The following is a 22,550-nucleotide window of genomic DNA, read 5'->3' as shown; positions in this document are numbered from 1 at the left end:
TTTTCTTCATCATCCTGTCAAAATAGAACAATAACTTTATCTATACTTTTATCAATATTTAAAAATTATAACATTTGAATATAGTTTAAAATTATCATTAAAATTATATCTTAAAAAGTATTTTTAAAATTAATGATAAAATTTAAGTAAAAATTTTTTATTCAAAAATATTCTTTAAACAAAGAAGTTTACTTCTATTTATAAATATTCCCTCAGTAATTGTCTTTTCCTTCTTGTGTGTTTAATTTTTACTTTTAAACAAAAGAATAATTTTTGCTTTAATTTTATTGTTTATAAAAACTTTGAAATGTGATTCTTTTTTTAAATATTATTTCTTTTTTATTTATACTTTAAAAATTATAAAATTTTATACTTTTTTTTTTGGTTAAATTCTTAAATCATTTGAAACACCTCATTTAATTTATATCGTTTATTGAAAAATTTTATTTTTAATGTTAAAATTTTTCAAAATATTCCTACTTCTTCAATGTGTTGAAGGATGATTTTTTGATAAAATGTAATATATTTAAAAATTAACAATCCGTCAACTTTTTTTTATATTGATGTTGTAAAAATTCTTATTTTTAACAATTATCATATATTTTTATTTGTTTAACAAAAAATTATATCTATATATATTATATTTTCATTATCTTAATTTTACGATAATCTTTTTTACTTAAAAATCGTTATCTAAGATTATTTAAACTATAAATATTTATTATAAACTCATAGTTTTTTTATATGTATTATAATAAATTAAATAATAATATTTTCAAAACATTAAAAAATTTATATGTTATAGTATATATTTTTTAAATTATTATATTATTTATAATATTTCTTATTCCTGAATTTATCTTTTTAATATTGTTGTATAATCATATGTAAAGTAAATTTATCAAATAGTACAAATTTTTCTTTTTCTTTATTTAATAAAATATATTATTTATAATTATTAGTATAACTTTATATATTAATACTTCCTTTTATTTCATGTGTAAGTTTAATTTATTAACATTTATATTAGTGGTGTAATCATGATAATTGTGATGGTCTGAGGTAGGCGTAACAATTTATCTTTAAAATGAGGGTAGAGTATAGCTTTGATTATCTCAAAATTGTTAACCCTTATTATAAAATTTATATTTTATTCTTTATTTTAGTATCAGGGACTATGCCGTTCCGTAAAAGTTAAATTGATGAGATATTTCCCTTAATTAAATTCTTCTATTCTTTCTTTTTACATAATTTTATTGTAAAAACTTTTTATTTAAAGGAAATAAAATATATATATATATATAACAACTTTATAATATTCATTTGTTAAATTTTTTAATATATTTCTAAAATTATTGTTAACATGAAATATATATTTAATAAATATATTATTATTATTATTATTATTATATTTATAAAAATGGCACTCTTGATATTTTATAAATTATTTAGCTTGAAAATATGTATGTCCATTTTATTTGATCACAAGGTTCATCCTCTTCCTTTTTCTTTCCCCCCCCCCTTCTTTTATTTTCATCAATCATATATTTGTTACCTCCTCTTACTTAACATCACCTTTTAACTGATTCTTTGATAGCCATTGTCAATTTTCTGATTACCTGGTGGTCTGTTAATGGGAGTGATAAATTAAAATCATATTAATTTTATCATTAACTTAAAATATAAAGTTATTCTTAGTAGTAGCTTTAAATTATAATTGTTTATATATCTTCTAATTTTTATTACATTTCATATTTTGTTATATATATATATCTAACCTCTATATACATAATAAAGTCTATAAAAACTTTTTAAAAACATATTCTTTTTTACAACCGCCTCTAACGTTATAATTAAAGAAGAATATTACATGCATTTTATAAACATCATATAAATTTTATTTATAGATTCTTTTTTAAATTCTTCTTACTAAATATTATTATTTCTTCTAAAAGATTATATTATTGTCATGAACCTACCTAGTATTATAATATTATTACTAGGATTAGGTATTCAACAAAATTTATCATATGGAGGATGCCCTCCAAAATGTAAATGTCAAACAGATATTGTATCATGTATTGGAGCTGGTTTAACAGAAATTCCAAAAAATCTTTCTCAAAAAATTATTCGATTGTATGTTTTATATAAAAATAAATGTGGAAATTTTTTAACTTTTTGTTTTTATTTTTTTTTATAGAGATTTACAAGAAAATAAAATAACAAAATTAAATAAAAATGATTTTGTTGGATTGCCTAATTTACGTGTTTTGTAAGTAATTAATTTATAAACTACAAATAATATGTTAATAAAACAATAATTATAGGCATTTGATGGATAATGAAATACAATTAATTGAACCTCATTCATTTGATAATTTGACAAAGTTAGAAAGATTGTAAGTTTATTTTAACTAATATAAATAGACACATTATCACTAATATAATAAATCACAAATTAATTCATATATTAATTATCATTAATCATTTTGATACCTTTTAGTCGAATTAATAGAAATCGTCTTCGTTCAATTCCTGATTTTTTGTTTAAATATAATCACAAACTACAAAGATTGTAAGTTTTACTATAAAAATCTTTTATCTTTTTTTTTTATAATTTTTATCAAAAATAAAAAAAAAAGACTTTAAAGTGCTTTGTTAATTGTCACACTTCTTTTTTTATTAACTTTTATTCCTTTTAAAACTTATTTCTTTTATGACATCTTAAAATTTAATTTACATTTTAACATCATTTTATCATATAATAAGGGGAAATTTTTATACATACAATATTTATTAATTTATATCTTGTAAAATCATTTTTACATTGACTTTTTATTAAAAAAAAAGAAAAAGTTATTTAAGAATATAAAAAGAGATTTAGAAAAATATTATAACTCCACTTAACTTTTAAATCCTTTAATCGTATAATAACCTTTTTATCTTTACAAATAATATCAAAACTTCTTTTTCAATATAAATTTATTATAAGCTTTTTGACACTTTCTTAAGTTTTATCAACATATTTCTTTATTTTTACAACATAAGCAAAGCATGTGTTGACAAATATTTTATTAAACTATAAATATTTAACAATCACTGTTCACCCTCCACAAATTTAGTTTTAGAAATATTAATAATAATAAGATAAAGAAAAGATACATATAAATAAATAAATATATATGATGGTAAATAAAAATAAAAAGAATATAAATATGAATAAATTTGACATGTTTGAGGAATAGAAAAATATTCTTATAATTATTAAGAAAATTTACTTTTTATTGATATATATATATATATTTATAAGATCGTATTTCATGATAAAAAAAAAAAAGTTTGTTAAAACATTTATTTATGATCCAATATCTCAATCAAATGTCATTAAAATGATTTTTATATAACTATCAATTTGAGTATGATTAAATAAAAAGGTAGATATAATATAAATAATATATATCTATTTTTATATAACATTTTTCGGCATAATTTCTTGTAATAAATGTTATTAAGAAATATCTTGTTTATAAAAGACATATGTTTATTATAAAAGTATTTTAATTTATAATATATTCACATATCTTTATCTTTTATTGATATGTAATATTTTATATATTAGGAAAATAACAATTTTATGAAGTATTAACAATATTTTTCATTAAATATATATTATAAAATTTTGTGGTTTAAGGATTTAGTTATTTAAAAGATATATATATTATTTTGTTTAAAAAGATAATATAAAAGTATAATGAACACATTGAATATATATTTTTATTTAAAAGATATAATTTATTAACAAATTTGATAATGATCTTGGAACATTCTATTAAAACTATTTAATCTTTTGATGTTTACCGATAATAAGTAAGTATAATTGAGGTACTTCAACTATAACATACTATATTATTGCGCATACCTCTCAACATTTGCTAAAATTACAAAGTGTGAATTAATTGATAATTACAATTGTTTTACTTTTTATTATCTCAATTCTATATATGTTCATTTATGTTCGTTTCAAAAATTTTATGTATACTTATAATTTTAAGAAAATCAAGGTAACAAACATTACTATAAATACAACTAAAATAATTATCCACTTTTATTTTAACAACTTCTATTACACAATTTATTTTTATTATTCAATCACATCAATTAATTTACCTTCATTTTTGACCTTTCAAGAATGTTCTTAAAAAAATTTTTGTTTTCAAATATAAACAAATTTTAAATTAAAATTATATATTTTTTTAAAATAAATAATTAAATATATAAAGAACATTAAGATAATTACAAATACTATTTTGTTAATTTTTTTTTATGTGTAATTTATTTATATATCAATATAACAAAATAAAAAAATTTATATAATAAAAAAAAAATAGACAAGATGATAAATATAAAAGCTTTAAGATTTATTATTGTAATAAAAAATGTACCTTTAAAATAACAATGAAGATATAAAAATGAATAACATTTGGTAATTGAAAAAAATGCTTTTAAGATTTATTATTTTTATTACTTAAACTTTATTGATGTATTAATTAACAAAATATTTCAAAAATTTTTAGCTGTTTTTTTTATACTAATTTATGAGTCTTCTTATCTTTATTATAAAATAGATTCCTTTTTTAAAAATAAATTTTTGATATACTTTTTTTTATATCATATTTAGATAAGATATTTAATCTTTAGACATAAATATCTTTTTTAAATAGTGTAATATGTTATATTACCACTTTAAAATCTATTATATCTATTATATTTTTCTTTTACTTCTAAATTAAATTTCTTTAATGAAAAATCTGTAATGTGATATACCTCTTAAAGTTATAATTTTATTTAAATTGTTTCAATAAAATGATATTATAACATATTTTTAATATAAAAAGAAAAATATATTTAAAATAATGTTAGTTATCATACTCCATATCATATTAATAGTTTTCTTTTTTTTTAAATAAAAATTTTTGGCGCTTATATATAGTTGAAATCAGTTGAAGAGGCCCTTCTAAATATGTTAATTTTAAAAACTTTTAATTTTAAATTTAATATATATGAAAAAGTTATATACTAAAAGGAAATAGATCAATTGAAAAAAAAAGATAATTAGCATCTTTATAGAACATTTTTAAAAGCAGCGTCATATGTTTAATATTTTCTCACAGTATCATTAATATATACAATCTCAACTGTATAATTCTCAAAATAAACGATTAAGATTAATTATTAATCATCACCTTTCAAATGTTTCCATGATGAATAATTGCATAAGGATGTGTTAAAATAAAAATCTCGGCATATTATATCAATTTATATAAAGTACTATTAATTTAATAATATAACTCAATTCTCTTTACTACACATTTATAATGTGATGATCTTAAATTTCTTTTTTTTTTTTGTTATTTAAAAATCGGTCTTTTTTTTAATAAAATTCTAGATTGTTTATAAAATTTGAAGATGATAAATTTATATTGTTCAAATTGTTTCATGAGTATATAGTTAATTAATCATGTAAAACAATTACACTTTAACTTGTCATGTTTGATATTCTTTATAACAATAATACTTTGTAGCAGAGGTTAATACTTCAAATAATTAATGGATTTTGATTTATTCATAAGATACAATTGTTATATTTAAAATTCTTTTTTTTTATGTTGTTATATTTTTCTTTTATCTTTAAATGTGTATATATTCATTCTACAATAGGGATTTATAAAAATATTTTATAAATATATATATGGATGAATTAATATATAACTATACATAAGATAATCCAATACATAACAACAGTATTGACGTAACATATTGAATACATTTTACAAGATAATAATTTTAAAAAGGTAATTAAGTATCAGTATAATAAGAATTAGATATAACAAATTCTCACTTGAGTTATTCTTTTATATCTTTAAATTACATATATTATAAATGTATATTATTAAATAAATCTTTAAATTTGAATGTAAAAGATATTTGATTTAATATAATTAAGTAATAATTATCTGTACTTAAAATTTTATTAATAATTGAAAAGATAATTTAAAAAAAAAAAGTTTTCTTTTTTTAATGTTTTTAATAAATATAATATATTATTAAAGATATAACATTATATGTACTTGAACTTATTTAAATATAATAAGATGTTTAAAATAATTTTCCATATTGTAGAAAATTTCAATGTCATTAATTTACTTTTTAATAACAATTATATCTTAAAAGAATTCTAAACAATAATAAATATATATATATATATGTACAATTATTTATTTTTGTTATTATTTTAGAGATCTTAGTGAGAATGCTCTTACAATTATTACAGATGATCAATTGAATGGACCTTTATCTATGCGTAATTTGCAATTGGATCGTAATCAATTGACATGTTTGGACAGCCGTGAAATTTCTAATTGGAAAAGTCTGGAAGTATTAGAATTAAATGGAAATAGTTTAAATACTCTTGGTGAATTAGATTACATAACTAATTTAAGAACATTAAGATTGGCTGATAATCCATGGCATTGTGATTGTCGATTAAAATGGATGAAACGTTCATTAACTCCATTTCAATTAGGGAATGCTAAATGTCATAAACCATTATTATTACATGGTAGAAGTTTAGTTAATGTTAATGAAGATAATATGAAATGTTCTGGTATTGAGAAAAGAGCTGCTACTAGTTGTAGAGAAGCATCAGTATGTCCTAGTGCATGTACATGTACAGATACAACTGTTGATTGTAGAGATAGAGGATTAAAACATATACCAAGTAATTTACCATTAACAACAACAGAATTAAGATTAGAACAAAATCATATTACATATATATCTGGTAAAGCATTTAGTAGTTTAAAAAATTTAAAAAGATTGGATTTAAGTAAAAATAATATTATTGAAATAGCATCAAATGCATTTGAAGGATTAGAATCATTAAATACTTTAGTATTATATGGTAATAATATAAGTGATATTCCAACAACAGCATTTAAAGATTTAAAAAATCTTCAATTATTATTATTAAATTCTAATAAACTTCAATGTTTACGTAGTGGTTTATTTGATGATTTAATAAATTTAAATTTATTATCACTTTATGATAATCAAATTCAATCTATATCTAACAGAACTTTTGCACCACTTAAAAATCTTCAAACATTACATCTTGCTAAAAATCCTCTTATTTGTGATTGTAATTTAGAATGGCTTGCTGAAAAATTGTCAAATGACGCTATTGAGACAAGTGGTGCCAGATGTGAAGGACCGAAATTTTTAGAAAGAAAAAGATTAAGTAATCTTCAACCTTCAAAATTTAAATGTAAAGGCTCAGAATATTATGTAACACAATATGCTGATCAATGTAAAGTGGATTATGATTGTCCAAGTGAATGTTTATGTGAGGGAACAATAATTGATTGTAGTGATAGAGGTTTACATGAAATACCATCAAAAATTCCAAGATTTTCAACACTTCTTGATTTATCAAATAATAATTTAAAAGAAATTAGTTATGATAAATTAAAACATTTAATTAATTTGGTTAAAATTAATTTAAATAAAAATGAAATAACAAATATTGAAGATGGAACATTAGATTTACCAGCATTAACAGATGTATTTATAAATGATAATAAATTATCACATTTTAATACTGCTATATTTGGTAAACGTACTTCAAGTATCTTAAAATTATCATTAAATGGTAATTTATTACAATGTATTTCTAAAGGAACATTTTCAAAAATGATATCTATTCAACATTTATTATTAGGAAATAATAAAATTTCAACAATTATGGAAAATTCTTTTACAAATTTAAAAGATCTTAAACATTTAGATTTAAATAATAATGAATTTAATTGTAATTGTCATTTATTAAATTTTGTTGATGAATTAAATATCAATTTAACATCAAAATTAGATAAACCAACAGGAGCAAAATGTTTTTTACCTATTAATTTAAGATCAAGAACTGTATCATCTGTTACAAAACATGAATTAATATGTAATGATGATAATGATAATATTTGTATAGATAGTGGTAATTATTGTCCTATTGGTTGTGAATGTCAAGGAACAATTATAAGATGTTCTGGACAAAAATATAAAAAATTTCCAATTGGTATACCATTAGATACAACTGAATTATATTTTGATAATAATGAATTAACAAATATTCCAGTAGAATATTTAGAAAAATTAGTTAATTTAATTAAGATAGATTTTAGTTATAATAATATAACAAATATTCCATCAAAAAGTTTTAAATATTTAACAAAATTATCAACATTAATATTAAGTTTTAACAAAATTAATTGTATAGAAGGTGAAGCATTTGATGGTTTACATAATTTACGTATATTATCATTACATGGTAATAATATTTCTCAACTTCCTGAATCATCTTTTATACATCTTGAACATTTATCACATATAGCATTAGGAAATAATCAATTATATTGTGATTGTAAAATGGCATGGTTTTCAAAATGGATAAAATCAAAATATGTTGAACCTGGTATAGCAAGATGTGAAGAACCAGAAAATTTTAAAAATCAATTATTATTAACTGCAAATCATCATTTAATGCATTGTTCTTCACCACCACCAATTGATATTATAGCAAAATGTGATTATTGTTTAAAAAATCCATGTAAAAATGGTGGTATATGTAATAAAAGTAAATATGGAACATTTGAATGTCAATGTTTAATGGGATATCATGGAAAATATTGTGAATCAGTTATAGATGCATGTTATGGTGATCCATGTTTAAATAATGGAACATGTTCAATAATACAACAAGGTAGATTTAAATGTTCATGTCCAAAAGGTTTTAAAGGTGAAAGATGTGAAGAAAATATAGATGATTGTATTCATAATAAATGTCAAAATGGTGGAACATGTATTGATGAAATAAATTCATATCGTTGTATATGTCCAAATATTATGTATAGTGGAAAATATTGTGAAACAAAATTAGAATATTGTTCATCAAAATTAAATCCATGTGAAAATGGTGGAAAATGTATAAAAGAAGGTGATAATAATTATATATGTCAATGTAAACCTGGATTTGAAGGAAGAAATTGTATGTCAAATATTGACGATTGTATAAAAAATTTGTGTAAAAATGGTGGAATATGTATTGATGGAATAAATGAATATACATGTAGATGTTCACAATATTTTTCTGGAAAATTTTGTGAAATACCTCTTATTGAAAATCGTTTGTATAAAGATTCAGTACAATGTCATGCTGATAGTTGTGTAAATGTAAGTTATAATTATATAATCTATATATATATATATTTTTTTTTAAGGGATATTGCCATCAAAATGAAGATGGTGATGATTTTGAATGTAAATGTCATTTTAATTATAAAGGTGAACGTTGTGAACAGTTAAGAAGTGTATCATTAATAGATTATAATTCATATATAGCATTAGAAGGATGGGATTCAACAGAAAAGGGTAATTTTACATTAACAATAAATACAATTGAAAAAAATGGAATAATAGCATATTATGGTGATGAATCATATTTTTCATTAGAAGTGTATGATGGAAGATTAAAAGTTGGATTTTATGTTGGAAATTATCCTCCATCACATATGTATAGTTATGTAACAATTAATGATGGTGAATCTCATACAATAACCATATTTATACAAGGAAATCAATTACAAATGTCAATAGATAAAATGAAACCACAAAAGTTATCTAATTCAGGTGTAAAAAATAAATTTATTGTTGAATCAAAACAATTATTTTATATTGGTGGTATTAATAAAAATATTGGAAATAAAGCAATTAAAAAATATCATTTATCAAAAGGAAATAGTTTAAATGGATGTATTTCAGATGTATATATTAATGGTTATTTTATGGATCTTGAAGAAGATGTAGTTGAAAAAATGTCTGTTAAGGAAGGTTGTACAACATTTTTAGATGTTTGTAAAGAAGCAGATTGTGGTAATGGTAAATGTACATTAAATAAAACATCAACAATAGGATATTCTTGTGATTGTGATTTAGGTTTTAGTGGAGAAAAATGTGATACAAGAGAAATTCAATGTATTAAAGAAAAATACAGAGAATATTATCATGAAGATGATTGTAGATCTATTGAACCAATAAAAAATGGGCGTTGTCTTGGATTTTGTGGTTCAGCAATTGAATCTAAAGGTGGTTGTTGTACTGGTGTTCGTGGACGTAAACGACGTATAAAAATGCATTGTAAATCAGGAAAAACAAAAATGTCTGTAGTTCAAATTATCCGCAAATGTCAGTGTGTATCAAATTGCAAGAATCCGGTTGAAAATTTTGTTGGAACAATAGTAAAAAAAAACAAAAATGAGAAATATGAAAGCGCTGTAAGAAGAAAATAAGTATTCATTAACATATTTATCTCGAAATTTATTATTAATAATGTAAAAAAATTGAAACAAAAAAAAATTTATATTTAATTATATTGCAAATATAATTATTAATGTGCATTCGCTAAAATATAGAAATTGCCAATTATTTTTTTGTTTTTTGTCAATATTATAACGACAAATAATAATGAATGAATTATTTTAATAATTTAATTAAGCAAAATTTGTATAATATTTCAAATTATGATTTTATATATTTATCTATATTATATAGTAATGTTTAACTGTTAAAAATTTTCCTATTAATGTTATGTCTATTATAGTACATTTTTTTATTTATATATATTTTTATAGTACCAAATTTTTTTTCACGTAAAATTATTAACACATATTGTAAAACATTTTATATTATAATAAAAAGTAACAATTTTTATAATAGTTATTATTACTTTAAATGCATTTTTTATGAAATTTTTGTATTCTAAAAATAAAATTATTACAGAAAGTTAGTAATTAATTAATTATTATATAATTTAATGTCATATACATACAAAAAAGCATAATTTATTGTCGTTAAAAAAGATAATTTTTTAATTAATTCTAATTTTTTGTTATCAACATATGAATATTCATAATTTTGATGTATTTGAAATATTTTCGTATCACTATTTTTTTCTAATAACTAACGACTTTTTTTTTATTTTTTTTAAATAAGACAAAATTTTTATTTTAAAATTATAATATGCTAAAAAATATTTTTGAATATTATGATTTTTCATGACAAAAAATGATTTCTTCTATGTGTATGTATGTAAATCTAAAAAATATCTTTAGTTGATGAAACTTCTATGCAACTGTATGTTAGTTAAAAAATATAATTTATATTTCTAAATATATTAAATATAAGAATAACAAAAATATTATGATAGCATTTTATTTTGTAATTTTAGACATTTTTATCAACAATAGAAAGCAAATAGAAAACTTAATTTTTATCATTGTGAAACAAATTTTGAGTGATAATTACAAATATTATAAAAAAAAATTACAGCAGATATTTTTGTTTTGATATCAACTTTAAAGTTTATTCTTAAAATTTAATAATTACTAAAATAATAATAATTTTAGACATTATTAAAAAAATGAACAAATTAAAGACAGTTGAAATATTACATAACAACGAATATATTTTTTTGGTATTTTTTTCCATTTATATTAATACCTTTTATGTTAAAAAATATTAAAATGTGTAATTTTTTTATTTCTACACAAATTACTTTTATTTTTAATTGATTTTTGTACTATATTTAATTATAAATTTTTAAAATATCATAAAAAATATAATTTAAAATAAATGTTTAAAAGTTTTGATTAAACAATTACAAGTATATTAGGAAAATAATTTGTCAAAAATTATCACTAAAAATTTTCATAAAAGTAGAATTTTAATAATTTAAAATAATATTTTTGTTTAAATATTTAAAAAAATTAAATTTTTACTAAAATTTTTGCTCTTTTTCATATTATTTAAGATATGAACTACAAATTTATTTTATTTTTGATTAGCCTATTTACAATCATAGAATCCAACATATTTTGGACTAAACATAAAACAAAAAATATTTTTTTTGTTAAGGGAGGTGTTATATGTGATGGTAAAGTTACAACAAATGTAAAATTTAAACTTATCAAGCAAACAAATTTTTTTTGGCATCAAAATATATGTATTCAAAAAGTTTTCAGCAATGGAACTTTCAATTTGATAGGAAGTGTTTATGACTACAATAAAAATGATAGTATGTTGTAAAGTTTTGTTTTTAAATGTTAAATTTAGAATATGCTGTTGAAATTTATCACAAATGTTATAAAATAAAAGTAAGATGGTGTCCAGCAAAAGAAACATTTTTTTTGACAAAGAAATATCTCACAAATGTTTATAAAAATGTGATGTATTTTAATCTTAAGGTAATAAGATTATGGTCAAACAAAAGAAGAACTTTTAATAAAAGTTGCTTATAAGGCTAAAATTTTGAGATTATACAATACTAAATTTTATAATAATTTTGCAATATTAGCAAAAATAAAGTATATGTTAGTATTTAAATGTACTTTACATGACTAATTAAAAAACTTAACATTTAATAAAAAATAATAGTAAAATAAAAGAATTTAAAAATATTAGGGCATTTGAAAAGTATTGAGTCACATTATGATGGAGTTAATATTTTTTTCCAGTAATACCACAATTAATTAAAGTATTCCCTCTTAAACTCAATACATTTTTTCCATCTAGATTTCATATCTTCTATACCCTCTTTGAAGCGATTTTATTCAAGATACTTTTTCACGAATTTTTTTTTTCCAATTGGTCGAAAAAGTTAGAACAATATTTTCCAGTTGTTGTTGAACCGTTTCGAAGGTAATCTATGATCAGAATTCTTTTGCAATCCCAAAAAATTGAAGCCATAACTTTTTTACTTGAAATATTAACTTAACCTTCTTCGGAGGTGGAGAATTGAGGTTTTTTCATTCTTTTGACTGTCCTTTTAACTCAAGATTGTTGTAGAGAATCCACGTTTCATTCCCAGTTATAAATCTTTTCATGAAATCTCTTTTATCTTTCGAAAAAAGCTTCAAACTATCATTTGAAAATTGAACTCTGGTGCGTTTTGGATCGATTGTTAGTGAATGCGGAACCCATATTGCAGACATTTTTTTATCTCCAATTTTTTAGTTATTATATGATATGTTTGTTTTTTATAAATCTCCATCTTTTCAGCTATCTCCGAGATTGTTAATCTTCTATTATCCATTATCATTTTGTGGATTTTTTCAATCATTATTTTTAGTCGTTGCAATTTTAAGGCAACCTCTGCGTGGATCATCTTCTATGCTTGTTTTTCGATGTTTGAATTCAATTACCCATCTCTTTATAGTGGCAAAGGAAAGAGAATCTTCATCTAATACGTTTTGCATATCTATGAAGATTTCTGTAGCTGTTACGCTTTTTTTTACAAAGTATTTAATAACGGCTCTTTTTTCAAATTCCCTAATATAATAAAAAAAAATTACAGCAGATATTTTTGTTTCGATATCAACTTAAAAGTTTTTTCTTAAAATTTAATAATTTTTTAAATAATGATAGTTTAAGACATTATTTAAAAAATAAGTTAATTAAAGACAGTTGAAATACTACAGAATAACAAAAACATTTTTTGGTATTTTTTTATCGCTTATAATAATACCTTTTATTTTAAAAAATATTAAAAAGTGAAATTTTTAACTGATTTTTGTACTATATATAATTATAAATTTTTAAAATATCATAAAAAATATAATTTAAATAAATGTTTAGAAGTTTTGATTAAACAATTACAAGTATATTAGGAAAATAATTTGTTAAAAAATGATCATAAAAAATTTTTATAAAAGTATAATTTTAATATTTTTAAATAATTTTTTTGTTTTAATTTTACAAAAATTAAATCTTTTCTAAAAATTTTTTGTTCTTTCTTATGTTATTTAAAATATGAACTACAAATTTATTTTATTTTTGATTAGCTTATTTACAATAATAGAATCCAACTTATTATGGAATAAATATACAAAAAAAAATATTTTTTTTATCAATGGACAAGTTTTATGTGATGGTCTACCCGAATCAAATACCAAATTTAACGTTTTCAAAAATAGAAAATATTTTTTTCGTAAATCTTTAAGTAATCAAAAAGTTTATATCAATGGAACTTTTAGTATATTAGCAACTGTTTATGATTACAATAAATATGATAGTACGTTGAAAAGTTTTGTTTTTAAATTTTAAATTTAGAATATGGTGTTGAAATAGAGCATAGATGTTATAGGACAAAAATTAGATTCTGTAAAGTAAAAGATATAATTTTTTTGACAAAGAAATATCTTTCAAATGTCTATAAAAATGTGATATATTTTAATCTTAAGCAAATAAAATTATGGTCAAAACAACGAAGAACTTTTTATAAAGATTGTCTTTCAGGCTAAAACTTTGAGGTTATAAAATAGTAAAAATTTAAAAAGATTTTGCAATGGTAGCAAAAATAAAGTATATGTTAGTATTAAAATGTACTTTAAATGACTAATGAAAAAACTAAACATTTATAAAAAATAAACTAATAGTAAAATAAAAAATTTAAAAATAGTAAAGTAATTTAATAACTGATTTATCAATTAATCTTTTTGTTTTTGTGTAAAAATAGTCTTAAAGAAAAAACTTTATATTGCCTTTATTTTATGAAAATTTTTAAATTATTTTTTTTGTCGTTAATAATACTTGCTTTTTTTTAATTAACTTATTCATGAATAAGTAATTTCATTTATCTGTTTGTATTCTATCCTTTGAGTAGTTATTTAAGTACCTCTAATCGAATACCATTTTACTTGAATGTGAGTCTCTTCATTGTATTTTTTACTAAATTTAGGAATATTATTAAACACATTATTATATTTGTTATCATTTGTCTATATAAATATTTATCATGATATAAAGTACCTATAAAAATATATATTTAGAAGTTTACTAATACCACTTGGTTTCAATAAAGATGAACAAATTTAATTGTTAATATTCTATTTTTTTCATTTTATTGTAATTCAGAAAAAATTTTTATTTGTTTCATATATAGAAACATATTTAAGTTAAAACAAAAATAATCCTTTAAATAAGTATTCTGTATTAAAAACAACAATTAAACCTTTTTTTTTCTTATTTTCATTTCTGAAAACTTTATTTATATAGTTTTTTTTATTATGTAAATAATAATCTATATTTGGCAAACGTAATATGGTGTTTTTCTTTAAACCTTTGAAGAAAAGTTATTCATATTTTCTTATTTTTTTTATTTTTAAAAATGCACATCGTGTAAACCAATATTTTTAGTTTATTCAATTTTTTGTTACTCAAAATAAACATAATTAAATTTAAATTTAAAAAAGTTTTAAATAAAGTCACTTTTATGTTTTATAAAAGAAAAAAAACGTATTAAGCAATTATTTTTTTATTTGGTAGTAATAATAAATCTAATTTTTTCAATTTTTGTAGAATTTAGTTAAAATTGTTGACGTTAAAATTTTAAAATATTATAATATAAAAAATCCTTTAAATTTATTTTAATAAAAATAATTTAATTTTTATAATTTGTTTAATAAAATTTTCAAAATATCTAACTTCCAAAATTTATAAAGCAATTTTATATATTTATGTAATATTTTAGCAAAAAATATATTAATTTAAATTTAAAATTACATATATATAAACTATTTTTAAATCTTTAATTTAAAAAATAAATCTAAAATAACTTAAAATTAAAAATTTTTTATTAAAAATGGTTAATTATAATGTCAATATTAAATATTTAAAATACATTTTTATAATTTCTATTTGAATATAAATTTCAAGTTCATTTTACTTCTTTTATTTATAAATGTGGTGTCCGTATCTTGTTTGACATTGTTAAGAAAAACTGAAAATATTATTTATATTAAAAGACAACGTTTATGTAATAAAAAAGTAATAAATGCTACTTTGAATTAGTTAGAAATAGAAAAATAAATAGGATAATATTTTGGTCAACGTAAATTCTGATATTAATGGAACTTTATATTTAAGAAAAGAATTTAAAGATTACAAAAAAAATTGGCAGTACCTAAAAATGATTTTTGTTACTAAATATTAAATTTAGAATACAAAGTAAGAATCTATCATATTCATTGAAAAAGCAAGAAAATGCCTTATCCAAAGAAACGTATTAACAGATTGAAATAAAAACGAACTAGTAGAGAAGTAACAAACATAGTGAATTATTTTCTTGAAAAAATTAATATAATATCAAACAAAACTACGTGGAGAATCAAAGATTGCATAAACATGCAAGACGTTATTTTATAAAATGCATGATATTTAAAAACACAAGACTATGTTGAAAAATTAAATATTTAATAGTATAAAATGGGTTGTTAAAATGGTAAATTTAAATATAAACCTTTTATTTAATCAAACTATAGTAAAATAATGTATTCAAAAATTAATAAATTTTATTGTTCAGGAAACATTAAATAAGCTTATCTGTGTTATTTCCAACATTACTAAAATCTCAGTTCGTTATTGAAAATCATATTTTCGGTCTGCTGTGCAATTAAACCACTTTTTTAAATCTTTTCTTATATCTATTTACCTTTATCAACAACTTCCTTAACAAATATTATTTTAAAAAAATAACTTTGAAATTTTTTAATATAAAATTAATTGATCTTTTTAAACTGTAATTTTTTCAACAGTTCTTTTTAACTATAAAAAATTAATTAAATTAATAGGATTTATTCTTCTCTTTAGATTACAATTATTTTAATTTTTCATAAAAAATTTATATCTATAATGCTGTTATTACATTTTGATTATTTAAAAGCTAAAAAATAACTAACGGTTTTTTTTATAAATAATAGTTTTACATTATCGATAATTATTTTAAATAATTTTAATTACTTTTTTTTTACAACATTACATGAAAAATAAATTTTCATGTGAATTTAATAATTAAAATTATATTTATATTATTTAATAAAGTTTAACAATTATTCTGACAACATAATTATATTTTATTCTAACAAATACTTTCAATTACAAAAATAAAAAATAATAATATTAAAATTATTTTATTAATAAACTTTTCTTTTTTATTTTTTTTTACAAATCTTCATAACAAGTATTAACATAATATACATTAATATTTTCTTTTTGAATTTTTTTTCAAAACAATTCTTATCACTTTCATAGTTCGGAAATGACTACATCTTCTATTATTATTCATTTTAAAGTAAATAAATAATCTCAGCCGACCGAAGAAATAAATTTCCAAGTCATTTCTGACGTATGATAACTTTTTTGGATTGAATAAACCAGGATTCTCTGACATTGAAAATAACTCGCATTACCCTATCCACAGTTTGTTAAGATTAAATTAAAAATTTTAATATAACTTTTCATTTCTTTTAAAAATTAAAAAAATAATAAAATTAAAAGATTTCATTAATTGTTGCTTTTATTCTAGATTCTATCTATAGCTTGTAAATCTTGGATGTTTTAAAACTTTAAAATATTTATTTTTTCTTTCTTTAAAAGCTTGTTTAATGCTGGATTTATATTATTTATATCAAATTCAATAGTATTTTTATTTTTTTTATAATCCAGATTTAGTTTTCTATATGTAAATTTTAAATCATTGCGAAATTTTTGAGTAGTTTTTTAAACAATTTTGTTCTCTTTTTTACATTTTTTAAAGTGATTTTTCCAGCTTTCATTTTATTAAATTGTGTTTAAAAACTTTACTTTTTCTTTTTCTTTATCAATTATTTATATTTTTAAACAGAATCATTGATTTTCTATTAAATAGTGATTTAATTAGTTTTTTTATCATTAAAATGATTTTCCTGAACTTCAATACATTTTATCCAACAGTTTTCAAATTTTTAAATACCATCATCTTAAATAATTTTCAAAAGAACAAAGCAAAAAAAATAATAGCGTTATCTCTTATTAAATAACAAAGTCTACATAACACTTTTTATACATTTTTTATTTATATTTTATAATTTACAAAAAAACAATAAATTATATAAATAAAAATATTACAGAAATATTTTTTAAAAATTCTTATAAAATATTTAAAAAATTTTATCGTAGAGTATATTAACTAATTAATTTCCATCATTTTCATTGTTCTGTAAATATCTTAACAATACAAATACTTTTTTATTATGTAAAATATTTATAAATAAAAATTTAAACATCTTTAATTTATAAAATAATATTCTTTTATCCCACAGTATTTTTATTAAACTTTTTTAAATTTTTTTAATATATTTTATTCCTCTTCTTAATTATCAAAAACCTTTTTAAATAATTTATAATTCGATCAATTTTTTGATTTTTAGATAACAAGTTAAAGAAAAGAAGATAAAAAAGCAAAAATAAATATCAACGATGCTTTAAAAGATCTTGAAATATTTGTAATTTTTTCAAAAATAATATTACTATAAATATAACAGAGCTTGAAATTTATTCTTATTTTTATAAAAATATCTCTTATTAACTTTTAAAATAATTATTTCAAATAAATTTTAAAATATGTGATTTTTTATTACAAATTTTATTATAACTATAGAAATTATTACAACTAAAAACGATAATTTTATTTATTACAATTTAACATCATATACTTATAAAAATATTTTTTATAAGAAATATTATATTAATAAAAAATGCTATCTTATTTATAATGATATAACTTTTCTTTTGTACAATTTCTATTTTAAAAAATAGAAAAAAATTGGTAGACATTGTACTTTTATTGTATGAAATCAATATTCTACAATTATAAACATAATAGTAATTTAATGATGAAGCAAAATGTAGCTAACTTTTAATGCATGTTAAAGATAATACTAAATTCTGACAATAGATTATTGGATAATAAAATTTTTTGAAGTTAATTTTTTTTAAATTATACTAAGTACCTCATATGTTATTATATAATAACAGATATAAAAAACTAGGATAACAAAATAGATTTTTCAGCTATACCTACAAATATAAATCAGTGATAGTCATAATAGCAATAGTAATCAGGATTATAAAAAAAAGTATATAAATTAATTAATGTTTATCCTGTTTTTTTATTAGAAATTTAGCTCTTTTTTTATTCTATTAAATATAATTTTAAATAGTATTAAAAACTTTTATAACATAATATATAAACATCACTAAATTTGAATTAATTATTACAAAAATAATTTTTATATATTTTATTAAAAAAAATAACTACAATGCGACAATTTAATGCTTCTTTACAAATGTATGCTTAAATTAAAAAAAAAATACATTGATTTTGTTAAAAAAAAGATTACAAGAAGTGATTATGCACTGTTTAAAAGAAAAATTAATAAAAAAAAAAATTTTTTACATTGTAGTGCAACAACATTTTTTTGGTGGATTTTTCTTACTTGTTTCTGGATAACAATGATTTATTTGTTTTATGAGATTATAAAATACTTCTTGAACATTTATTTTTGCTTTTGATGAAGTTTCAAAAAATGGACAATTAAAAGAACGTGCCAAATTTTGTCCTTCATCTTTTCTAATGACACGTTCATCTTCTATGTCACATTTATTTCCAACAAGGATAATTGGTACATTAGTAGTATCTTTTACACGAAGAATCTGTTCACGAAGATCTACAAGATCATTAAATGTTGATTGAGCTGTTATTGAGTATACCAATAGAAAACCATGTCCATTTTTCATATACAAATCACGCATTGCAGTAAATTGTTCCTAAATAGATAATTAACAATAAATTATTGTTCAAATACTTACAGTTCCAGCAGTATCAAGTATCTCAAGCATACATTGTTTTCCATCAATATCAACTTGTTTTCTATAACTATCTTCAATTGTAGGATCATATTTTTCAACAAATACTCCTTGAACAAATTGAACAGTAAGAGCAGATTTACCTACACCACCACTTCCTAATATAACAACTTTGTATTCACGCATTTTTAATTATTAATTGACTAAAATTTTTCAAGATTAATATAATAATATATTTTAACAAAATAGATTACAAACGATTTGTAAAAAAAAGAGTAAAAAATATAAGTTAAATCGAAAAATTAATACTTAACTATAAGATTTTTATTAAACAATAAAATTTTACATAATATAAAGCTTAAAAAAATTTATTTACCATTATGATATATTTCAAAATTAAAATTAGAAGAACTATTTTTTTGATTTAAAAACTGACAAATGATTACTAAAAATTATATAAATAAAAATAGCAGCTATAGTTACAAGAAAACAATTTAATAAAAATAATAATACAATATATATATATATATTTTTTTTTGTATATTTATAAACTAAAAAATATTAATATATAAATGATTAATATACATTACAAATTATATTAATACATTTTATAATAAACTAATATGTCCACTTTAAAATAAATTTTAATGTGTAAAACAATTCAAGTAGAAATTTAAAAATACAAAGAATATTAAAAATATATTAAACATAAAATATTAAAAAATTTTATATATTTTTTTTAATATTAGAAAAAAATATAATATTTAGTTTCTTTTAAAATTTATCCAACTAAAATAAATAAAAGAATAGTTTATTATATAATAATCTTTTTTATAAAAATTTTCATATATTTATATCTATTAAACTTAGATGATAACAAATTTGTTTGTTACAATCTATCTAGCTTGTAAGATTCAAACTTTTCTTTTATAAATCTTATAATAAAACATAAATAAAGCTAAGATAATTAATAAAGTAACTAGTATATTTTTATGCATAGTATTTAAAATTTAAAAATTTGTAAATTTTTGTATGTAGGTAACATATATTAAAACTAATGTAAAAAATAAACATAATGCATGATTAAATTGATATATTTATAATAATAAAACTAAATAAATAAACAAAATTTTTAAAATTATTATAAACAAAAAATTAATACAAATTTTTAAATCATTTTATTTTTAATTATAAAACAATTAAACTTGTAATAATTATTTCAAAAAATAAAGAAATATAATAATATTGTAAAATTTTGATAGATAAAAAAATGTTGTCAATGTTTAGTTTTTTTATTTAAATTTAAAAAAAAAACTTAAATAATACGTAAAAGAAAAAAAAATGGCAAAAAATATACTGGAAAATTTTATTTATTTTTAAGTTTGTTCAAATAACAATTAGAATTATACTAGCATTAAGGTTAAAAAAGAATGTCACTTTAAAAGTATTTATTCTATTGTTAAAATATTTTTATACTATTTTTAAATAAAAATAAATTTTTTTTATATAGAACTTCTTATTTAAATATTTTTTGAGTTAATTTAAATATTGAAAAAAGAAATTTTTAGTTTTGACATATAAATTAAATTTTTCTTCCTAAATGTATATATGTTTATTATATGATTTAATAATTTTTCTAATAATCAAGTGTACCAAATTATATTTATAAAAATGTATAGTAATTTTGTAGTCATTTAATTTTTATACTTACTTTTTAAATTTTTATTTATTTTATAATTATATTTTCTTTTTAATAAGATTTCAAATGAAACTAATATATAAAATAAAATTAACCAGTAAACTTATTAATTTTCAGAAATTTTTTTTAATAAAAAAGTATTTTAACATTATAGTAAAAACATTTTTTTAAATAAATTTAAAATAACTAAATTTGAAATTAAAACAGTTAATTTAGGTATATTCAATTATACTTATTTATTAAATTTAAAAATTTAAAAATATCTTAACAACCAATTTAGTTAATTATAAAATATAGATACTCAGTGAACCATGGATATGATATCCTAGTTACTTCCGACGTCGAATAAATTTTTTTTTATTTGTATAGATCGGATTTTTCTGTTGTCGGAAATAACTTGGATAACCCCATCTACAGATCTTTGAATATAGTCAAATTAAAAAAAATTTTTTTTTTTTATATCTTTTGTAACTTATTTATTTGACTCATAAACATTAATTTCTGTATAAATAATTTTTCAATCTTTTAAAGTGAATTATTTTTCTGTACTAATAGTATACACACATCAACTAATTATTATTTGTAAATGTTAAATTAATTTTCAAAGTAATTTTATCACTTCCAGTTTAATAACTTAACATTTTGTAATTAGTTTGATTTTTTTGCCATCTTTTGATTTGCTTTTCATATGTTTATCTAATTAAAATACTCTGAGCTATTTTTTTTTCCATTGGTTATATAAATGAAGTTTGTGTTTAAGAAAAAAATTCATTAGAAAAAAATTTTACATGCCATATTTGTGTATGTTGTAATAACTTTATTTGAAATTCTATTAAAAGTTAAGCATTGTAATGGAAAAGTTTAAAAAACAATAAAAAAAAGGTATATATATGTTATTGAATTTTAAAACGTAACTTATATTAAAAAATATCAAGACTAAAAAAATCTTATTACTATTCATTAAGTATTTAGCAATAATATTTATTTCCTTTTAAAATTTTTTAAATAAAATGCAAAGATGCAATTGGCAATTTTTATTGACATTTATGTACATGAAATAAAA

General features: G+C 18.8%; 2 protein-coding genes across 2 annotated transcripts; one reads left to right on the top strand and one right to left on the bottom strand.

Moving 5' to 3' along the window:
• Window positions 1-1,969: 1,969 nt before the first annotated feature.
• Window positions 1,970-10,397, top strand: SRAE_X000088700 (Slit homolog 2 protein; the record flags this gene model as incomplete). The annotated part of the gene is made up of 6 exons (XM_024645286.1): window positions 1,970-2,136; window positions 2,201-2,272; window positions 2,328-2,399; window positions 2,504-2,575; window positions 6,297-9,282; window positions 9,330-10,397. The coding sequence occupies 6 exons, from the start codon at window positions 1,970-1,972 to the stop codon at window positions 10,395-10,397; spliced, it is 4,437 nt and encodes a 1,478-aa protein (XP_024510759.1).
• Window positions 10,398-19,374: 8,977 nt separating this feature from the next.
• On the bottom strand, window positions 19,375-19,974 carry SRAE_X000088600 (Ras-like protein 3; the record flags this gene model as incomplete). Its single annotated transcript, XM_024645284.1, has 2 exons — window positions 19,375-19,749; window positions 19,792-19,974. 2 exons carry the CDS (start codon window positions 19,972-19,974, stop codon window positions 19,375-19,377), a joined length of 558 nt encoding a protein of 185 aa, XP_024510758.1.
• Window positions 19,975-22,550: the final 2,576 nt, after the last annotated feature.

This window comes from Strongyloides ratti (genome assembly GCF_001040885.1).
Source record: "Strongyloides ratti genome assembly S_ratti_ED321, chromosome : X".
Lineage (NCBI taxonomy): Eukaryota > Metazoa > Nematoda > Chromadorea > Rhabditida > Strongyloididae > Strongyloides > Strongyloides ratti.
The sequence above is the reverse complement of the archived record's forward strand: the minus strand, read 5'-3'. Positions and strand labels throughout refer to the sequence as shown.